This window comes from Osmerus eperlanus, chromosome 16, assembly GCF_963692335.1.
Source record: "Osmerus eperlanus chromosome 16, fOsmEpe2.1, whole genome shotgun sequence".
Classification (NCBI taxonomy): Eukaryota; Metazoa; Chordata; class Actinopteri; order Osmeriformes; family Osmeridae; genus Osmerus; species Osmerus eperlanus.
The window spans coordinates 15,286,464-15,302,802 of record NC_085033.1 but is presented as its reverse complement, the minus strand read 5'-3'; the positions used below and the strand labels follow the sequence as shown (position 1 = coordinate 15,302,802).

General features: G+C 50.5%; 1 protein-coding gene and 1 long non-coding RNA gene across 6 annotated transcripts; both read right to left on the bottom strand.

Moving 5' to 3' along the window:
- Positions 1 to 210: 210 nt before the first annotated feature.
- On the bottom strand, positions 211 to 5,997 carry LOC134036869 (uncharacterized). Of its 2 annotated transcripts, none has more exons than XR_009932458.1 (2): positions 5,954 to 5,997; positions 211 to 417 (listed from the first exon to the last, which is right to left on the bottom strand). It is a non-coding gene; the product is annotated as an uncharacterized LOC134036869 (long non-coding RNA). The 2 variants fall into 2 exon arrangements; XR_009932457.1 differs by lacking the exon at positions 5,954 to 5,997 and adding an exon at positions 1,846 to 2,381.
- A 477-nt stretch (positions 5,998 to 6,474) lies between these two features.
- Positions 6,475 to 14,615, bottom strand: palmda (palmdelphin a). Of its 4 annotated transcripts, none has more exons than XM_062482106.1 (9): positions 14,461 to 14,615; positions 11,151 to 11,276; positions 10,874 to 10,954; positions 10,383 to 10,501; positions 9,985 to 10,099; positions 9,871 to 9,895; positions 9,663 to 9,761; positions 8,431 to 9,477; positions 6,475 to 7,002 (listed from the first exon to the last, which is right to left on the bottom strand). In XM_062482106.1, the coding sequence occupies exons 1-9, from the start codon at positions 14,527 to 14,529 to the stop codon at positions 6,983 to 6,985; spliced, it is 1,701 nt and encodes a 566-aa protein (XP_062338090.1). In that variant the 5' UTR covers positions 14,530 to 14,615; the 3' UTR covers positions 6,475 to 6,982. The 4 variants fall into 4 exon arrangements, 1 of the variants encoding a protein (XP_062338090.1); XR_009932464.1 differs by lacking the exon at positions 6,475 to 7,002 and adding an exon at positions 7,766 to 8,250 and having other exon boundaries at positions 8,312 to 9,477; XR_009932465.1 differs by lacking the exon at positions 6,475 to 7,002 and adding an exon at positions 7,766 to 8,250 and having other exon boundaries at positions 8,312 to 9,477; positions 9,663 to 9,758.
- Between the last annotated feature and the right edge of the window lie 1,724 nt (positions 14,616 to 16,339).

Genomic DNA, 16,339 nt, shown 5'->3' with positions numbered 1-16,339 from the left:
TTCACCAGGCTCCTCTTCCTCCTCAGACCCTAGGGCTTCTGGGTAATTCTCCTTCCCAAAGTTTTCAATCTCGGCCCAGCAGCCTATCAGGTCACCCGAGCTGCTGGTCTCCATGGTGACGGACTGGGCAAGTGAGCGCTGTTCCGACTGTGTGTGTTCAGTATTTGGTTTGTGTTCAGCGTGTGGTGTGTGTTGAGGTGTGTGTTCAGCGTGTGTTGTGTGTTGAGGTGTGTGTTCAGTGTGTGGTGTGTGTTGAGGTGTGTGTTCAGTGTGTGGTGTGTGTTGAGGTGTGTGTTCAGCGTGTGGTGTGTGTTGAGGTGTGTGTTCAGCGTGTGGTGTGTGTTGAGGTGTGTGTTGCGGAGATTCACTGTCTGTTTGTTCTTTGTCTTTTATCTTCTTCAACCCAGAAGTAGCTCGCTGTGGAGACATCATCATAATCATCTTCATCATATCATATCAACTTCCTCATTCTCATCTTAACAATCACCTTAATCATCACCGTCATCATCACCATTATTATCATCACCTTCATCATCACATTTTCCTCTTCAGTATTTTAATCATCACCATCTGCAAAGCAGAATTTCTTATCATCTAACCTTCCCGATCTCCTTTCTTCAACCCTCCTCTCCCTTTTTCTCCTCCTCTCCTCCCCTCCTCTCCTCCTCTCCCCCCCTCCTCTCCCCCTCTCCTCCCCTCGTTCCCTCCTCTCCTCCCTTCCTTTCTTCAACCCTCCTCTCCCACCCTCCTCTCCTCCTCCTCTTGTCCTCTTCTCTCCTGACAGAGTGGGAGGAAGTCACAGAGATGAAGGTTTTGCAGCAGCCATGGCAACGCTGTGTGTGTGGGCCTCTGTGTGTGTGTGTGTGTTTGGGGGGGCTGTGTGTGGGCTCACATGAGTGTGTGCTGTGTATGGGTGCTTGGTGAGAGTGGTTATTAAGGGGTGTTTCAGCAGTTATTGAGCCAGACCCCTGCTAGTGACAGGAGCATATGCTGCAGATGAACCCAGTTTGGAGGACAGGAGACAGTCCTGCACTGTGCTGTACAGGCTATGGAAGGTCTAGAATCTCTACCACAAGAACTAGAATATCTAGAATCTATTCCACAAGAACTAGAATGTTTAGAATCTATACCTCTGTAAGTAAAATCTCTAGGGAGATTCTATGATGAGGAATGGTGAGGGAGGGTGAGGGAGGGTGGGGGAGGGTGAGGGAGGGTGGAGGAGGGTGAGGGAGGGTGGGGGAGGACAGTCTTGTTTGGGTTACATCAGAAAGGAGAGACTTTTTCTCTCCCCCCTCTATTTCTCACTCTCTCTGTTGCTTTCCCATCTCTCTCTCTTTCTCTCCCTCTCTCTTTCTCTCCCTCGCTCTCTCCCTCTCTCTCCTCCTTACTGTAACACCTGTTCTCCTGCCTCGGCAGTATCTACCCCACACATTCATTTAGAAAAATACAGCAACCATCTGATTCCACCAATAGTGTTTGCATGTCGTCTCACTAAACTACCCCTTTGTCTGTTGATTGTGTAACAAATAGAAGATCATACCGTTTAGATGCACTATTCTCGCCGCAACCAAAAGCAAGGTGGTAACTGGCAGAACGTTACACTGTGGTTTCATAAACCAGCCTAGACTCCACCGCAAAATAAACACACGTTGTCTAAATTCTGTCGAAGGGTGTGGATTCAGAGTCATGCACCGGGGCACCGCAAGCAATACATGCTAGGAATCGTGACCGACCGTTAAACTCACGCGCCGTAGCCAAGCAAAAATCCAGTTTGTTCGTTTAAGCGGTCGTAGTTTCAAGCTACAGTATGCGCATGCAGCACCGAACAATCTGCGGGTTACCTACCAGCAGCTTCCAACAGAGCAACCAGAAGGAGATCATCTCCAGTTTAGTCAGTCCGCCACATTGCCCCACGAGATGCACCGGCAGCGCGGACAACCAAGCTGCCACCCGTCGCGAGTAAACCATAGGTTTGGTTGGGTGCGGCGCGAGAGGTAGTTAATGTGGGGGCGTCAGAAAGGACAGTTCGTGGCTATCGATCTGCAAAAACAAATTTGTCTGTGTAACGGAGCAGACGCGATATGTATTGGCAGAAACGCCACTGAAATGCAACGCATTCCTCCTCCTCGCTCGCGCTGGCTGTCTCTCTCTCCCCCGTACACACACACACTTACACACACAGAGTGTAGCGTATGTGTCAGCCTGCGCGCGCTTGCACCGGAGCAGAATGCTGCATTCTGTTCTCGCCCTCGAGGCTCCGCCGTTTCCAGAGAGACCCACGATCGAACGTTTGATGATGCCCGCACGCTTTGGAGCATTTTCGATTCCCCAACCAAGGTCACCATGCGCTCTGAATTCATTAGCTCGTTCCTCTCCCCAGTCCACAGGGCTGGGACAGTCCACAGTCCATGCCCTGCAGTATACATTACATTTACATTTACATTTAGTCATTTAGCAGACGCTCTTATCCAGAGCGACTTACAGTAAGTACGGGGACATTCCCCGAGGCAAGTAGGGTGAAGTGCCTTGCCCAAGGACACAACGTCAGTTGGCATGACCGGGAATCGAACTGGCAACCTTCGGATTACTAGCCCAATTCCCTCACCGCTCAGCCACCTGACTCCCAGTATACCTCGCCTGACATCCTGGCACATTGTTCTGCCACATGTGGTTCCATCTCCATGTCACCCTGAACTCTAGGTGGGGTGGGAGGATGAACCAGGACTCTTAAGGTGAGGAGACATGGGTTAGGTGAGGAGAGAGGAGGTGAGGAGAGGAGGTAAGGAGACAGGGTTAGGTGAGGAGAGAGAAGGTGAGGAGAGGAGGTAAGGAGACAGGGTTAGGTGAGGAGAGAGGAGGTGAGGAGAGGAGGTACGGAGACAGGGTTAGGTGAGGAGAGAGGAGGTGAGGAGAGGAGGTACGGAGACAGGGTTGGGTGAAGAGAGAGGAGGTGAGGTGAGGAGGTAAGGAAAGAGGAGGTACGGAGACAGGGTTAGGTGAGGAGAGAGGAGGTGAGGAGAGGAGGTACGGAGACAGGGTTAGGTGAGGAGAGAGGAGGTGAGGAGAGGAGGTGAGGAGACAGGGTTAGGTGAGGAGAGAGGAGGTGAGGTGAGGAGGTAAGGAGACAGGGTTGGGTGAAGAGAGAGGAGGTGAGGTGGTAAGGAGAGAGGAGGTACGGAGACAGGGTTAGGTGAGGAGAGAGGAGGTGAGGTGAGGAGGTAAGGAGAGAGGAGGTACGGAGACAGGGTTAGGTGAGGAGAGAGGAGGTGAGGAGAGGAGGTAAGGAGACAGGGTTAGGTGAGAGGGTTGGGTGAGGAGAGAGGAGAGGTGAGGAGAGGAGGTAAGGAGACAGGGTTAGGTGAGGAGAGAGGAGGAGAGGAGGTGAGGTAAGGAGACAGGGTTAGGTGAGGAGAGAGGGTTGGGTGAGGAGAGAGGAGGTGAGGAGAGGAGGTAAGGAGACAGGGTTAGGTGAGGAGAGAGGGTTGGGTGAGGAGAGAGGAGGTGAGGAGAGAAGGTAAGGAGACAGAGTTAGGTGAGGAGAGGAGGTAAGGAGAGAGGAGGTAAGGAGACAGGGTTAGGTGAGGAGACAGGAGGTGAGGTGAGAGGGTTAGGTGAGGAGACAGGATGTAAGGAGACAGGAGGTAAGGAGAGGAGGTGAGGAGGCAGGAGGTAAGGAGAGAGGGTTAGGTGAGGAGACAGGATGTAAGGAGACAGGAGGTAAGGAGACAGGGTTAGGTGAGGAGACAGGATGTAAAGAGAGAGGAGGTAAGGAGAGAGGAGGTAAGGAGACAGGGTTAGGTGAGGAGAGAGGAGGTAAGGAGAGAGGAGGTAAGGAAAGAGTAGGTAAGGATACAGGGTTAGGTGAGGAGAGAGGAGGTGAGGAGAAAGGAGGTAAGGAGACAAGGTTAGGTGAGGAGAGAGGAGGTAAGGAGGTAGGGTTACAGGTCGGGTTGGGGTCAGGGTTGGGGTGAGGGTTGGGGTCAGTATTAGATCAGTCTTCATGAGAGAAGCCCTGCTAATCTGACCAAGAGAACCAGATGATGAAAAGAGTAGAGGAGAGTAGAGTAAAGGGTAGTAGAGCAGGGCAGAGCAGAGTAGAGTAGAGTAGAGTAAAGGAGAGCAGGGCAAAGTAGAGTAAAGGAGAGCAGGGCAGAGTAGAGTAGAAGTCTAGCCAAGTCAGTCCAAGCCAGGACTGGTCTCTGACCTGTTTCCTCAGCTGTTCCTGCCCAGAGGAGATAAGCATCTGGGGGTAAGACTAGAGGAGGGAGAGGGGGAGGGTGAAGGAGAGAGAGAGACTCTCCAGAGAAACCTAAAACAGAGTAGATTAAAGCAGAGCAGAGTACAGTAAGTATATTAGATACTCAAGGTCTTTTCAACCTTTAATTTGTTGGTGGAGAGATTATTGTATTTTTTTACCTTCAGAAACTTTTTTTCCAACCTTTTTTTTCCAAAAAAATTATTTTAAACATTTCAAAACTTTTTTCTAGAGGAGAGGAGAAGAGGAGAACGGAGAAGCTTAAAACAGAGTAGATTAAAGTCGAGTACAATAGAGTACAGCATAGTAGAGTCCTCATCAAGTACTCATCAATGATGCAAACCTTTTTGAAACCTTTTTTTGAAAAACCTTTTTGTACCTTTCTAATAAAAAAAAATATATATTTTCCCACCTTTTGAAACTTTCTTTTCGAACCCTGTTCACAATTTTTTTTTTACCTTTCAGAATTTTTTTAAATAAACTTTTTCTAAAATATTTATTCAACCTTTTGAAACTTTTTCCAACAAAGGTTCTTGTTCCTTCTCTGTCTCCATGGCTTCGTAGACCAGTCTAGACCGGTCTAGACCAGTTTAGACCAGTTTACAGATTAAAACTAAATGAACGAGCCTGGCTTGAAATTGTGTGAAAAACAAAGTACATATATTTGTGTAAAAAACGTAAGGAGTGAAAGTAAAAGTTGTCCGAAAAATAAATAGTGTTTGTACTTAGTTACTTACCATCTCTTCAGCGGGCAGGGTTGAACCATAAAGGCTGTTCTGACCAGATGACCCCCCCCCCCATTCCCCTAGTGCCCAGACCCGGCAGGGCCAGCTTGTCTGCCGTCACTAATCAATAACATTTACCCTCTCCTCTCCAGTACAGACAGAGAGAAAGGCCAGTGTGTGTGTTTCAGTATGTCTGTGTCTGTGTGCTTCAGTGTGTGTGTGTGAATGTGAGTGGTTGCTCGCTATGTCTTGTGGTGTGTGTTGAGTGTGTGTGTGTGTGTCTGATGTTCTAAGTTCTGCTCCTGGTCTCCTCCTCTCCCACACGTTGCTAAAGCAACAACATGTCCTGTTTAGAACCACCTCTCTTTCTCTTCCTTTACTCCCCCCTCCCTGCCTTTCTCTCTCTCTCTGACTTTCTGCGTCTCCTTAAGTCCCTCTCAATCTCTCTTCCTCCCTCTCTCTCTGCGTCCCTCCCTCCATCTCTCCCCAACTCCCACTCCATCTTTCCCTAATTCCCTCCTCCTCTTTCTCTATCCAAATCTCCTGAATCTCCTGCTTGATCTCCCACCTTCCCCCCTCTCTCCCTCTCTCCCTCCCTCCATCTCTCTCTCTGTCTTCCACACGTTTATCACAGGCCCTGTCTACTGTGTGTTTGGTTTGCAAACCGGGAAGCCAAATCTTTTTATACAAAGACTGCTGTCAAAAAAGATTTGAATCAAGAAATGGTTTCATCCCCCTCTCTTCCTCTCTCTTTCTCTTTCTCTCTCTAGGTGGATGACTCACAGCCACACAGTTTGAACTCTGTAAAGCTAGAAACAGTTAAGCAGATCTACACGCATCAGTCATCCTGCCCTCACCGGCCCCAGAGTCTGCACAGTGGGTTAGGTTATGCCAGACCATAATTCCTACTATCATAATTTAGATTCTAGTAGTGCTACAACACAGCAAACAAGATGACAGGAAGTGTGCTTACCTTGGAGTGCGTGCTGTCTTGTCTTGGAGTGTGTGCTGTCTTGTAGAGTGGCTTGTTCCAGTGGTGGAGCCAAGGGTATATGCATCTGCCTACCTCTCTCTCTCTCCCTCTCTCCCTCCCGCTCCCTCTCCCTCTCTCCCCTGCTCGCTCTCTCTGCTTTAGCGACACACTGAGTGCGTGGGATCCAACCAATCAGAGCAGAGGTTTTAGTGACAGTTGTGACACATCCACTCATGCAACGCTCGCTCACACACACACACACACACACACACACACACACACACACACACACACACACACACACACACCTCCTACGTCAGTTCAATATATTCAATTCTATATATAATTCAACAAACCCACAAAGCAATGCGGATCCCTGTTATTCACAAGCACGTTCCCGCCAGACCGACACTCTGTTCTAGAACCACCAGACCAACACTCTGTTCTAGAACCACCAGACGACACTCTGTTCTAGAACCAGCAGACGACACTCTGTTCTAGAACCACCAGACGACACTCTGTTAGAACCAGCAGTCTTTAATCCCTCAGCAGTCATGTTTATAATCACCACACAGGTTCACTTCTCAGCAGACGACTCAGACAGATGTTGGGGTATTACGGATGCAGACTCCTCTAAAGCAGCACGCAGATTAAAACAGGCACGAAGATTAAGGCACTGGAAGGTTCACCAGCACTGACTTCTGTGTGTGTAGTGTGTGCGTGTGTGATGTGTGTGTGTGCCCTGTGTGGGTGTAAAAACAATATATAGCAGATATTCAGTGTCACCTGTCAGCGTCACCTGTCAGTGTATTGACAGATATCAAGACAGTAATCACATATCTAGTATCTTAACAGTCATAATGAGTAATATGGTTGTTAACAGGAACCAGCCAGCCAGCTAGTAAACCAGCCAGCCAGCCAACCAACCAGCTAGTAAACCAGCCAGCCAGTCAGTGCAGTAGACAGGTAGTGAACAGCAGGCAGGGTTGTAGCAGGGTTGAGGGGGCTGGTCCTGTAGCTTCTGCTGGTCTAGTTCAGCATCTGTGTATCTGTAACACAAACACACACACAGGTCATGTGTATCTGTAACACACACACACACTCACGTCATGTGTATCTGTAACACACACACACACACATCATATTGGAGCCAATTAGTCTCACTCATTGACATTCAGATGTTTGTATGTCGTTGTTTGCGTGACAACAAAAAAGAGACACACGCATACACACTCTCTCACACACACACATTCACACACTCTCTCTCTCACAGACACAAACACTCTCTCTCTCACACACACACACACACACTCTCTCTCTCACAGACACACACACACTCTCTCACACACACACACACACACACACACTCTCACAGACACACACACACTCTCTCTCTCTCTCTCTCTCTCTCTCTCTCTCTCTCTCTCTCTCTCTCTCTCTCTCTCTCACAGACACACACACTCTCTCTCTCTCTCTCTCTCTCTCTCTCTCTCTCTCGCACAGACACACACACACAGCTGAGAGGTGTCTGGTTGTCTGCCCATGTTAGAGAGACACCAGATTAACAACTACCGTGTCCAATCACATCTGAAAGACACACGGGTCACATGACTTGTCCTGACGCTGAAATGTGTGTGTGTGAGAGGGGGTGTATCTGTGTTTGTATATGTGTGCAAACAGACAGACAGACAGGCAAGCAGGCAGACAGACAGACAGACAGACAGGCAGGCAGGCAGGCAGGCAGGCAGGCAGGCAGGCAGGCAGGCAGGCAGGCAGACAGGCAGCTTCACAGAAAAAAACAAGCACACAATCCAATCTTTGTTCTTTAATCCAAAAGTAAAAAAACTACAACATTTATGAAAGCGTAATTTTAAATAATCATTCTAAAAGCTATATACCAGTTATCAGACGTCAATGGCCTAAATGTAATGACATAGTTCAGCCACTAGAGGGAGCTAGAGCATGGTCTCCAGTCTCTGTATTACTGGTGAGAGACCACTTCTCCAGGAGCAGAGTTTGAGTGTAACCCTACAGGAGGGTATCTCTCCAGGAGCACACTATACCTAATCTTAGCTCTATGATGACGTCACACAGGAGGAAGCTAAGCTATGCTGCGCTACAGTTAAGACAAAGGTGTAAAATACTGTCAAACAGAGATTTCCATTAGCAGATGATGCGCTGGTAGTCATGGGGTTCGAAGGAAAGGACAATGACAGCAATATTAGTCCAGTTAACCAGCTGTAGGTTAGTTAGTCCAGTTAACCAGCAGGGTGGTTAGATAGTCCAGTTAACCAGCAGTAGGTTAGTTAGTCCAGTTAACCAGCAGGGTGGTTAGTTAGCCCAGTAAACTGTTAGCAGGGTGGTTAGTTAGCCCAGTAAACTGTTAGCAGCGTGGTTAGTTAGGTTAGTGTGTGTCTAGTTAGTTGTTCACATGACGGAGCAGCAGTGTTTCTGGGTGTTGCTGATCTTCCTGTTACCTGCGTTCGTCTTCCCCTCTCTGAGGCGTCGCTCTGATCGGCCCTCCTGCTTGCAGACCCCCTTCCACGGCCTCCGCCCTCGCACACCGCCGCCATTGCAGTTAGCGGCCTTAGGCTCCACCCCTCGCTGGCCTTGCTGGTAACCGTAGTTACGGTAACCCTCGGCCGGGCGCCCAACGTGAGACTCGCCGCCGTCGTCATCATCGTCGCCGATGACGACAAGTTCCGCCTTAATGGAACCCTCGTAGCCCAGGCCCCGCCCACTGTCGTCCTCGGCCGTCTGGAAGCCCATGAAGATGGCGGTGACCGGCTCTGACACGTCCGGATTGACCGGCAGGGCGTTGAGTATGCGGAAGGGGGCGTCGTCCTCGTAGAGAGGGGAGGGGCACCGGTCCGGGTAGGCGGAGTTATAGAAGATGGCAGACGGTTGGCTGTCAGCTGGGAGGCGGTACAGGTCTGAGTAGGAAGGGGTGTGGCCTTGCTGTTGACGGTAGCTGTCGACTGGCTGGTAGTACTTGTCCTCGCTGCTGAGGTAAGACCGGGCTGGAATGTGATTGGCCTCAAGGTAGCAGCTCTCTGTTCCGGAGAACACTTCCTGGTTGTGGTCATGTGACAGCTGGTGTCCATTTACTCTGCGGTTGGATTGGCTAAGGCTCTGCCCTCTGCTGCCCCTGTGGTTGGTGGGAGGTACTGCAGGGAGAGACAGTGCTCTGCTGCTGGTGGAGAGCTCCCCCTGGTGGCTGCAGCTGGTGTCGCTGCGCTGTGGCGCCCTCTGGTGTTTCCTCTCAGTAGCGTCTCTCAGGAGCTGCTCCACCTCGCTGGAGCTCAGCTCGTCCACACCATGTGACCCTGGCCCCGCCCCCGGCCCCGCCCCCGGCCCCGCCCCCGGCCCGTCACAGCGCATGGCGTACACGCACTTCCTGCCATCGTCGTAAACTTTGACCCCGCGCTGCTGCAGCTCCTGGGGGGTGACGGTTGCCGTGGAGATGACCCTGCTCTCTCCCGTGCGTCGGTCTTTCTGGACATTGATTTCCATGGCGAAGAGAGCTGGGGGGAGGGGGAGGGGGGAGGGAAGGGGGAGGGGGAGAGGAAGCAAGAAAATTAGGAGAGCGGAGACGCTGGATCAGATGACAGAGAATCTGAGGTCGTCCTTCTCACCTATGGCTCTCTGAGTGTGTGTGTCTTAGTTGAGTGAGTGTGTGCGTGTGTGTGTGTGAGTGTGTGTGTCTTACTCTGCTTGGGCTGGTCGCGGTCTGTGTGTGTGTCAGAGAGTCTGTAGTTCAGGGGTCTGTAGGACAGCGGCGCCTCTGGGGGGAACTGGAGGAGCTCTGCTGACAGACAGGTAGACAGACAGACAGGTAGGCAGGTCAGAGTGACAGACAGACAGATCCTGTAACATGGTCCACCGTAACATGGTGTCTAATGTCAAATCACATTTACCTTCTTTGAAGTTCTTTTTTGCTTCCTGTAAAACAGAGGATGTTAGTAAGTTGTCAAGAATCTCAAGAATGTGTTTGTGAGTGCGTGTGTGTGACTGTGTGTGTGTGTGTGTACCTTGATGATATCCTCTGAAGTTTTCTCTACAGCTTTCAGTCTCTTCAGGATGAAGCTCTCATTGGTGGAGATCATAGACTCCTCCCTCTCCAGCTCCTCGACCTCCTTCTCCATCCTACAAACACACGTTTATACACACACACACAAACACACACACACACACACACACAAACACACACACACACACACACAAACACACACAGGGTTGCTGACCCTAACCCTGCTGACCCTAACCCTGCCACACTAACATGTGTGTGTGTACCTGTGTGTGTGTGTGTGTACCTGTGTGTGTGTACCTGTGTAAGTGTGTGTGTGTACCTGTGTAAGTGTGTGTGTGTACCTGTGTGTGTGTGTGTACCTGTGTAAGTGTGTGTGTGTACCTGTGTGTGTGTGTGTACCTGTGTATGCTGCCCTGCAGCAGCCTGGTGTGTGTCTGGTCGTCTCTCAGGCTCTGTTTCTGCTGGGAGCTGAGCGCTGAGGAGCCCTCCATCAGCCACTGGTCCCTGAGGAACCGCTTCTGTTGGGGGGGGGGGGGATTGAGAAGTTTTCATTGGAGCCTTCTGGAGTGTAGGGGTGAGGGAGGGCGATGTATAGAGAGCACACAGAATGAGAGAAGAAAAGAGACTGCGGCCAGACAGACTCTCTCTCCCCCTGAGGCAGAAAGGTTGAATAGAGTCTGGAGAACAGAACACTCAGGGTCAGTCCAGAACACTCTGGAACACTCAGAGTCACTCCGGAACACTGAGGAACACTCAGGGTCACTCCGGAACACTGAGGAACACTCAGGGTCACTCCGGAACACTGAGGAACACTCAGGGTCACTCCGGAACACTGAGGAACACTCAGGGTCACTCCGGAAAGCTCCGGAACAGTCAGGGTGAAAGCTCACCTTCAGGTGCTGCAGCTTCAGCTTGTCCTTGTCTATTTCCTGCTTCTTCAGAGCAATGTCCTCCTGCACCCTTCTCTTCTCCTGTAGAGAGAGAGAGACAGAGAGGCAGAGGGAGGGAGAAACAGAGGGGGAGAGTGAGAGTGAGAGAGAGAGAGAGAGAGAGAGAGAGAGAGAGAGAGAGAGAGAGAGAGAGAGAGAGAGAGAGAGAGAGAGAGAGAGAGAGAGAGAGAGTCTGGGATGTTGAGGTGATGTGAGATCTGATCTGGGGTCAGCTCACCGTGATGGCCTGGAGTCTCTCCTTCAGCAGCTCTTCCTCCTCCATACTGACCCTGGATCTGCCCACACAGGAAGTAAACACTGACCCTGGATCTGCCCACACAGGAAGTAAACACTGACCCTGGATCTGCCCACACAGGAAGTAAACACACACAGAGAGACAGTTTCTCTGTTATCCTGGTCTAAGTAGACCTTCTTTGTTCTGAAAGAAAACAATCCAATAAAGTTCCTGGACATACACTCTTAAGTAGGGTTAACTCTCCAGGAGCAGGGTTGGAAAACTCGAGGGTTAGACCTATATATCTCAACCAAAGTGGCCACATTGATGAATAGTTGACCTAGTTGTCTTAGTAGGAAGAGGGAGGGGGGAGAGAGGGTGTGTGTGTGTGTGTGTGGGGGGCTCCCTGACCCGTGTGTGTATGTGAGGGGGGCTCCCTGACCCGTGTGTGTGTATGGGGGGGGGGGCTCCCTGACCCGTGTGTGTGTGTATGGGGGGGGGGGGGTGTTCAATAGGTTCATTAGATCCCTGTATGAGAGCCTGCTAGTGTTCAGTCACACTGTCCTGTCCTGGTTCTAGAAGCTCTTCTGTCTGTCATGTTCTAGTTTGATTTATCTATGTGGTACAGTGTGTGTGTGTTCTGCTGTCCCACCAGTTCTGACACAGACACGCACTGTGGGTTAACACATACACACCCTAACCTCAACTATCTATCTATGAAACCCATAACCCGATTCCGTACATATGTCACATGGTCAGCATACCTGTGCTGGCAGTGTTTGATTTATACTCCTAAACAGCACAGCACCAGTGGAAAGTTGACAGGAAGTAACCTTAGGTTCCTGGGGCATGGAACACCAGGCTAATTCAAGCGCATCCCAAGCATTTAAAACATGTGTGTGTGTTTAAATTTGTGCGCGTTTGTGTATTTATTCTGTGTGTGTGTGTGTGTGTTTTAAAACTGTGCTCCAGACTTCCTGTCTCCCAGTCTAAGAACACACTCCAGCTATACAGGGCCCCTTACCTCAAGGACAGATAGGCAGACAGACAGGCAGACAGACAGACAGACAGACAGGCAGGCAGGCAGGCAGGCAGGCAGACAGACAGGTCTGACTGACAGACAGAGACAGACAGACAGACAGGTTGGTATGACAGACTGACATTCTACACAGAGACAGGCAAACTCACAGTTAGCTGTAACTAAGACATGACACCACTTGTCATGTACAGCATGTATGCTACTAACCAGTCCCAGATAGGACTGCTGTCTAAGCAACTCTAAGCTGATCATTGATGACTTAGAGCTAAATCTCTGCCAGGCATCTGGCCTCAGTGTAGCTGTAGCCTAGCTACCATCAGAGGGATGCCTAGCTTGCTATTGTGTCTTGGCTAGCTGGCTAGGCTACATGCTTTCAGCTAATTCATAGCTTGCTTCTGTGTCTTGGCTAGCTGGCTAGGCTACATGCTATCAGATAATCACTCTCCTGCTATTGTGTCTGTGGGCAGCTTTTTCTAGGCTACATGCTATCAGCTAATCATCTGCTTTTCCACTCCTCCTCTCTTTCCTCCCCTTCCTTTTCAACCTCTCCTGCTCACTCTCTCTCTCTCTGCTCCTCCTCCTCCTCTTCCACTCTCTCTCTCTCTCTCTCTCTGCTCCTCCTCCTTTTCCACTCTCCCTCTCCTCCACCTCTCTCTCTCTCTCTCTCTCTCTCTCTCTCTCTGTCTGCTCCTCCTCCTCTCCCACTCTCTCTCTCTCTCTCTCCTCCTCCTCTCCCACTCTCTCTCCTCCTCCTCTTCCACTCTCTCTCTCTCTCTCTCTCTCTCTCTCTCTCTCTCTCTCTCTCTCTCTCTCTCTCTCTCTCTCTCTCTCTCTCCTCCTCCTCCTCTTCCACTCTCTCTCTCTCTCTCTGCTCCTCCTCCTCTTCCACTCTCTCTATCTGCTCCTCCTCCTCTTCCACTCTCTCTCTCTCCTCCTCCTCTTCCACTCTCTCTCTCTCTGCTCCTCCTCCTTTTCCACTCTCTCCTCCTCCTCTTCCACTCTCTCTCTCTCTCTCTCTCTCTCTCTCTCTCTCTCTCTCTCTCTCTCTCTCTCTCTCTCTCCTCCTCCTCTCCCACTCTCTCTCTCTCTGCTCCTCCTCCTCTTCCACTCTCTCTCTCTGCTCCTCTTCCACTCTCTCTCTCCTCCTCTTCCACTCTCTCTCTATCTCCTCCTCCTCTCCCACTCTCTCTCTGCTCCTCCTCCTCTTCCACTCTCTCTCTCTCTGCTCCTCCTCCTCTTCCACTATCTCTCTCTCTGCTCCTCCTCCTTTTCCACTCTCTCTCCTCCTCCTCTTCCTCTCTCTCTCTCTCTCTCTCTCTCTCTCTCTCTCTCTCTCTCTCTCTCTGCTCCTCCTCCTCTTCCACTCTCTCTCTCTCTGCTCCTCCTCCTCTTCCACTATCTCTCTCTCTGCTCCTCCTCCTTTTCCACTCTCTCTCTCCTCCTCCTCTTCCACTCTCTCTCTCTCTCTCTCTCTCTCTGCTCCTCCTCCTTTTCCACTCTCTCTGCTCCTCCTCCTCTTCCACTCTGTCTCTCTCTCCTCCTCCTCTCCCACTCTCTCTCTCTCTGCTCCTCCTCCTCTTCCACTCTTACTCTGCTCCTCCTCTTCGCTACTTCTGTTCAGAACTGTAGCTGTAGCTGGAGATGTTTTGAACGTTCTACAAATAGAACCTCATGTGTGTGTAATGTGAATCCGTGGTGGTTGCAAGTTTGATTTCCTCCCTATACCCCACAATTGGAAATGTACTAATTGTATGTACCGTACAGTCACATGTTACTGACGCTTTAATATGTGTTTGTGTAGACTTTAAGTGTACTTTAAGTATCATATTTGTCCGCTTGGAGAGTAGGCCTTGAACTTGTGGTGTGAGGTCAGTTTTTTATCCCGTGTTAAAGTGTCAGCAGCATATCTCTACCCCAGTACCAGCTGTCTGATATCCGCGTGCCCCGGCTGCTACGACAGCTCGCGGGACGCGCCACGGCCAGGCAGCGCTGCTGGTGAAAACGGAAGCGGTTTAGCGGCTTTAAAAGATTAAAGACCCTGTGTGTCTCAATTGGTGTGTTTCCAGTTTGAGTTTGACACTTTGACAACAATAACCGGACGAACACCCCCCCCCCCGTAACCGGTCCGGTCCAGCGGTTAGACAGGTAGTTTAAACAACCTCTTATCTTATCAGTTGGTTGTGGATTGTACGCAGTGATGAATACACACTTCATACTGTTACACCGTTTCAAAGTGAACAAAAACATGGATAGCAAATAACGGTCTCTACTCACCGGTAGCGCGTAACCCCAACCGGTGTTATAAAAGTCCCTGGAAGTCCGCGTTCTGTAGCACCGGGACATAAAGTAACGCGCTCTGATCCGTTACGTCTAGAAGGGGGGTTAGAAGGTCGTCAAGGATACGCGTGATTGGCAGTTTGCCTTTATCCTTCACACCAATGGGAATTAGCTAAGTGTCGCGTGAACATGCTTCGTTCCGGTTGTCATGTGCGCGCTCACCTCCCTTTCCAAACACACTGGTCCACGCGCTTCTTTACCGAAGTTGAAAAGGACCGTTTATCCTCTTTTTCTACGGTTGACAGACGTGAAGAAACGGCGGGGAAAAGGACAAACACTTAAGCTCGTCATCTCTAACGCAGAAGCTGGGACAGTGTGTGAATGTGGTCGTTTTTTAATTCCTGTTTTATCCCGTGTACTTGAAACATTCCAACGGGTGAACGTTTGTGGCATAAGTTACTTCCAGGCGACTGAATCCATCACGTGGTTAACGACTGAGTCATTATGGTGGCAATAAATACCTGGCATCTTGCATTCATCATCTTGACAGATAGACAGGTGCGATTGTCGCCACGGCAACAAACAGAACCTGAAATACCAGGAGGGCAATGACAGCAGGGTGGTCAGTCTGAAGAGTTCTGAACGTGTCTCTCTCTCTGTGAGTGTTCAGGCTGGGATTACACCTGGGTCTGGATATACACTCAGGTTAGAACTAAATTACATGTTTACAACTCTCCTCTCCCATCTCTCCTCTGCTCTCCTCTCCCATCTCTCCTCTGCTCTCCTCTCCCATCTCTCCTCTGCTCTCCTCTCCCATCTCTCCTCTGCTCTCCTCTACTCTCCCATCTCTCCTCTCTTTCCTCTCCCATCTCTCTCTCCTCTCCCATCTCTCCTCTGCTCTCCTCTCCCATCTCTCCTCTGCTCTCCTCTCCCATCTCTCTTTTCTGCTCTCTTCTCCCATCTCTCCTCTCTTTCCTCTCCCATCTCTCTACTCTCCCATCTCTCCTCTGCTCTCCTCTCCCATCTCTCCTCTCTCTCCTCTCCCATCTCTCCTCTCTCTCCTCTCCCATCTCTCCTCTGCTCTCCTCTCCCATCTCTCCTCTGCTCTCCTCTCCCATCTTTCTTCTCTGCTCTCCTCTCCCATCTCTCCTCTCTTTCCTCTCTCTCCTCTCCTCTCCCATCTCTCCTCTCTCCTCTCCTCTCCTCTCCCATCTCTCCTCTCTCTCCTCTCCCATCTCTCCTCTCTCTCCTCTCCCATCTCTCCTCTCTCTCCTCTCCCATCTCTCCTCTCCCATCTCTCTCCTCTCCCATCTCTCTCCTCTCCCATCCCTCTCCTCTCCCATCTCTCCTCTCCCATCTCTCTCCTCTCTCTCCTCTCTCCAGCAGTGTGAGTTCCCAGGTGCAGAATAGACCTGCTGTTCAAAACACACCCTCAGCCCCCCGCCCCCCCTCTGCCAGTCTGTTGTGAAGTTTAACACCCCTCTGTTAAAACATGTCACCTTCACCTGCACGACACATTCTCTCTGCTGCCTCTAATGAGGCAAGATACGGACACACGACAAACACACTCTCATACACCGACACATTCCTGGACACACACAGTTGACACACAGTCCTGACAGAGTGACCCTGCACAGTGTCCTGACCCTAACCAACCTTGACCTCTGACCCTGTGCAGGCTCGTAGCCAAACCGTTGGTGTTAGACCCAATAGACTGTGACACACACACACACGCTTTCTCTCTCACACACACACACACACACGCTCTCTCTCTCTCACACACACGCGCTCTCTCTCTCACACACACAAACACACATGCTCTCTCTCTCTCACACACACACACACGCTCTCTCTCTCACACACACTCTCTCTCTCA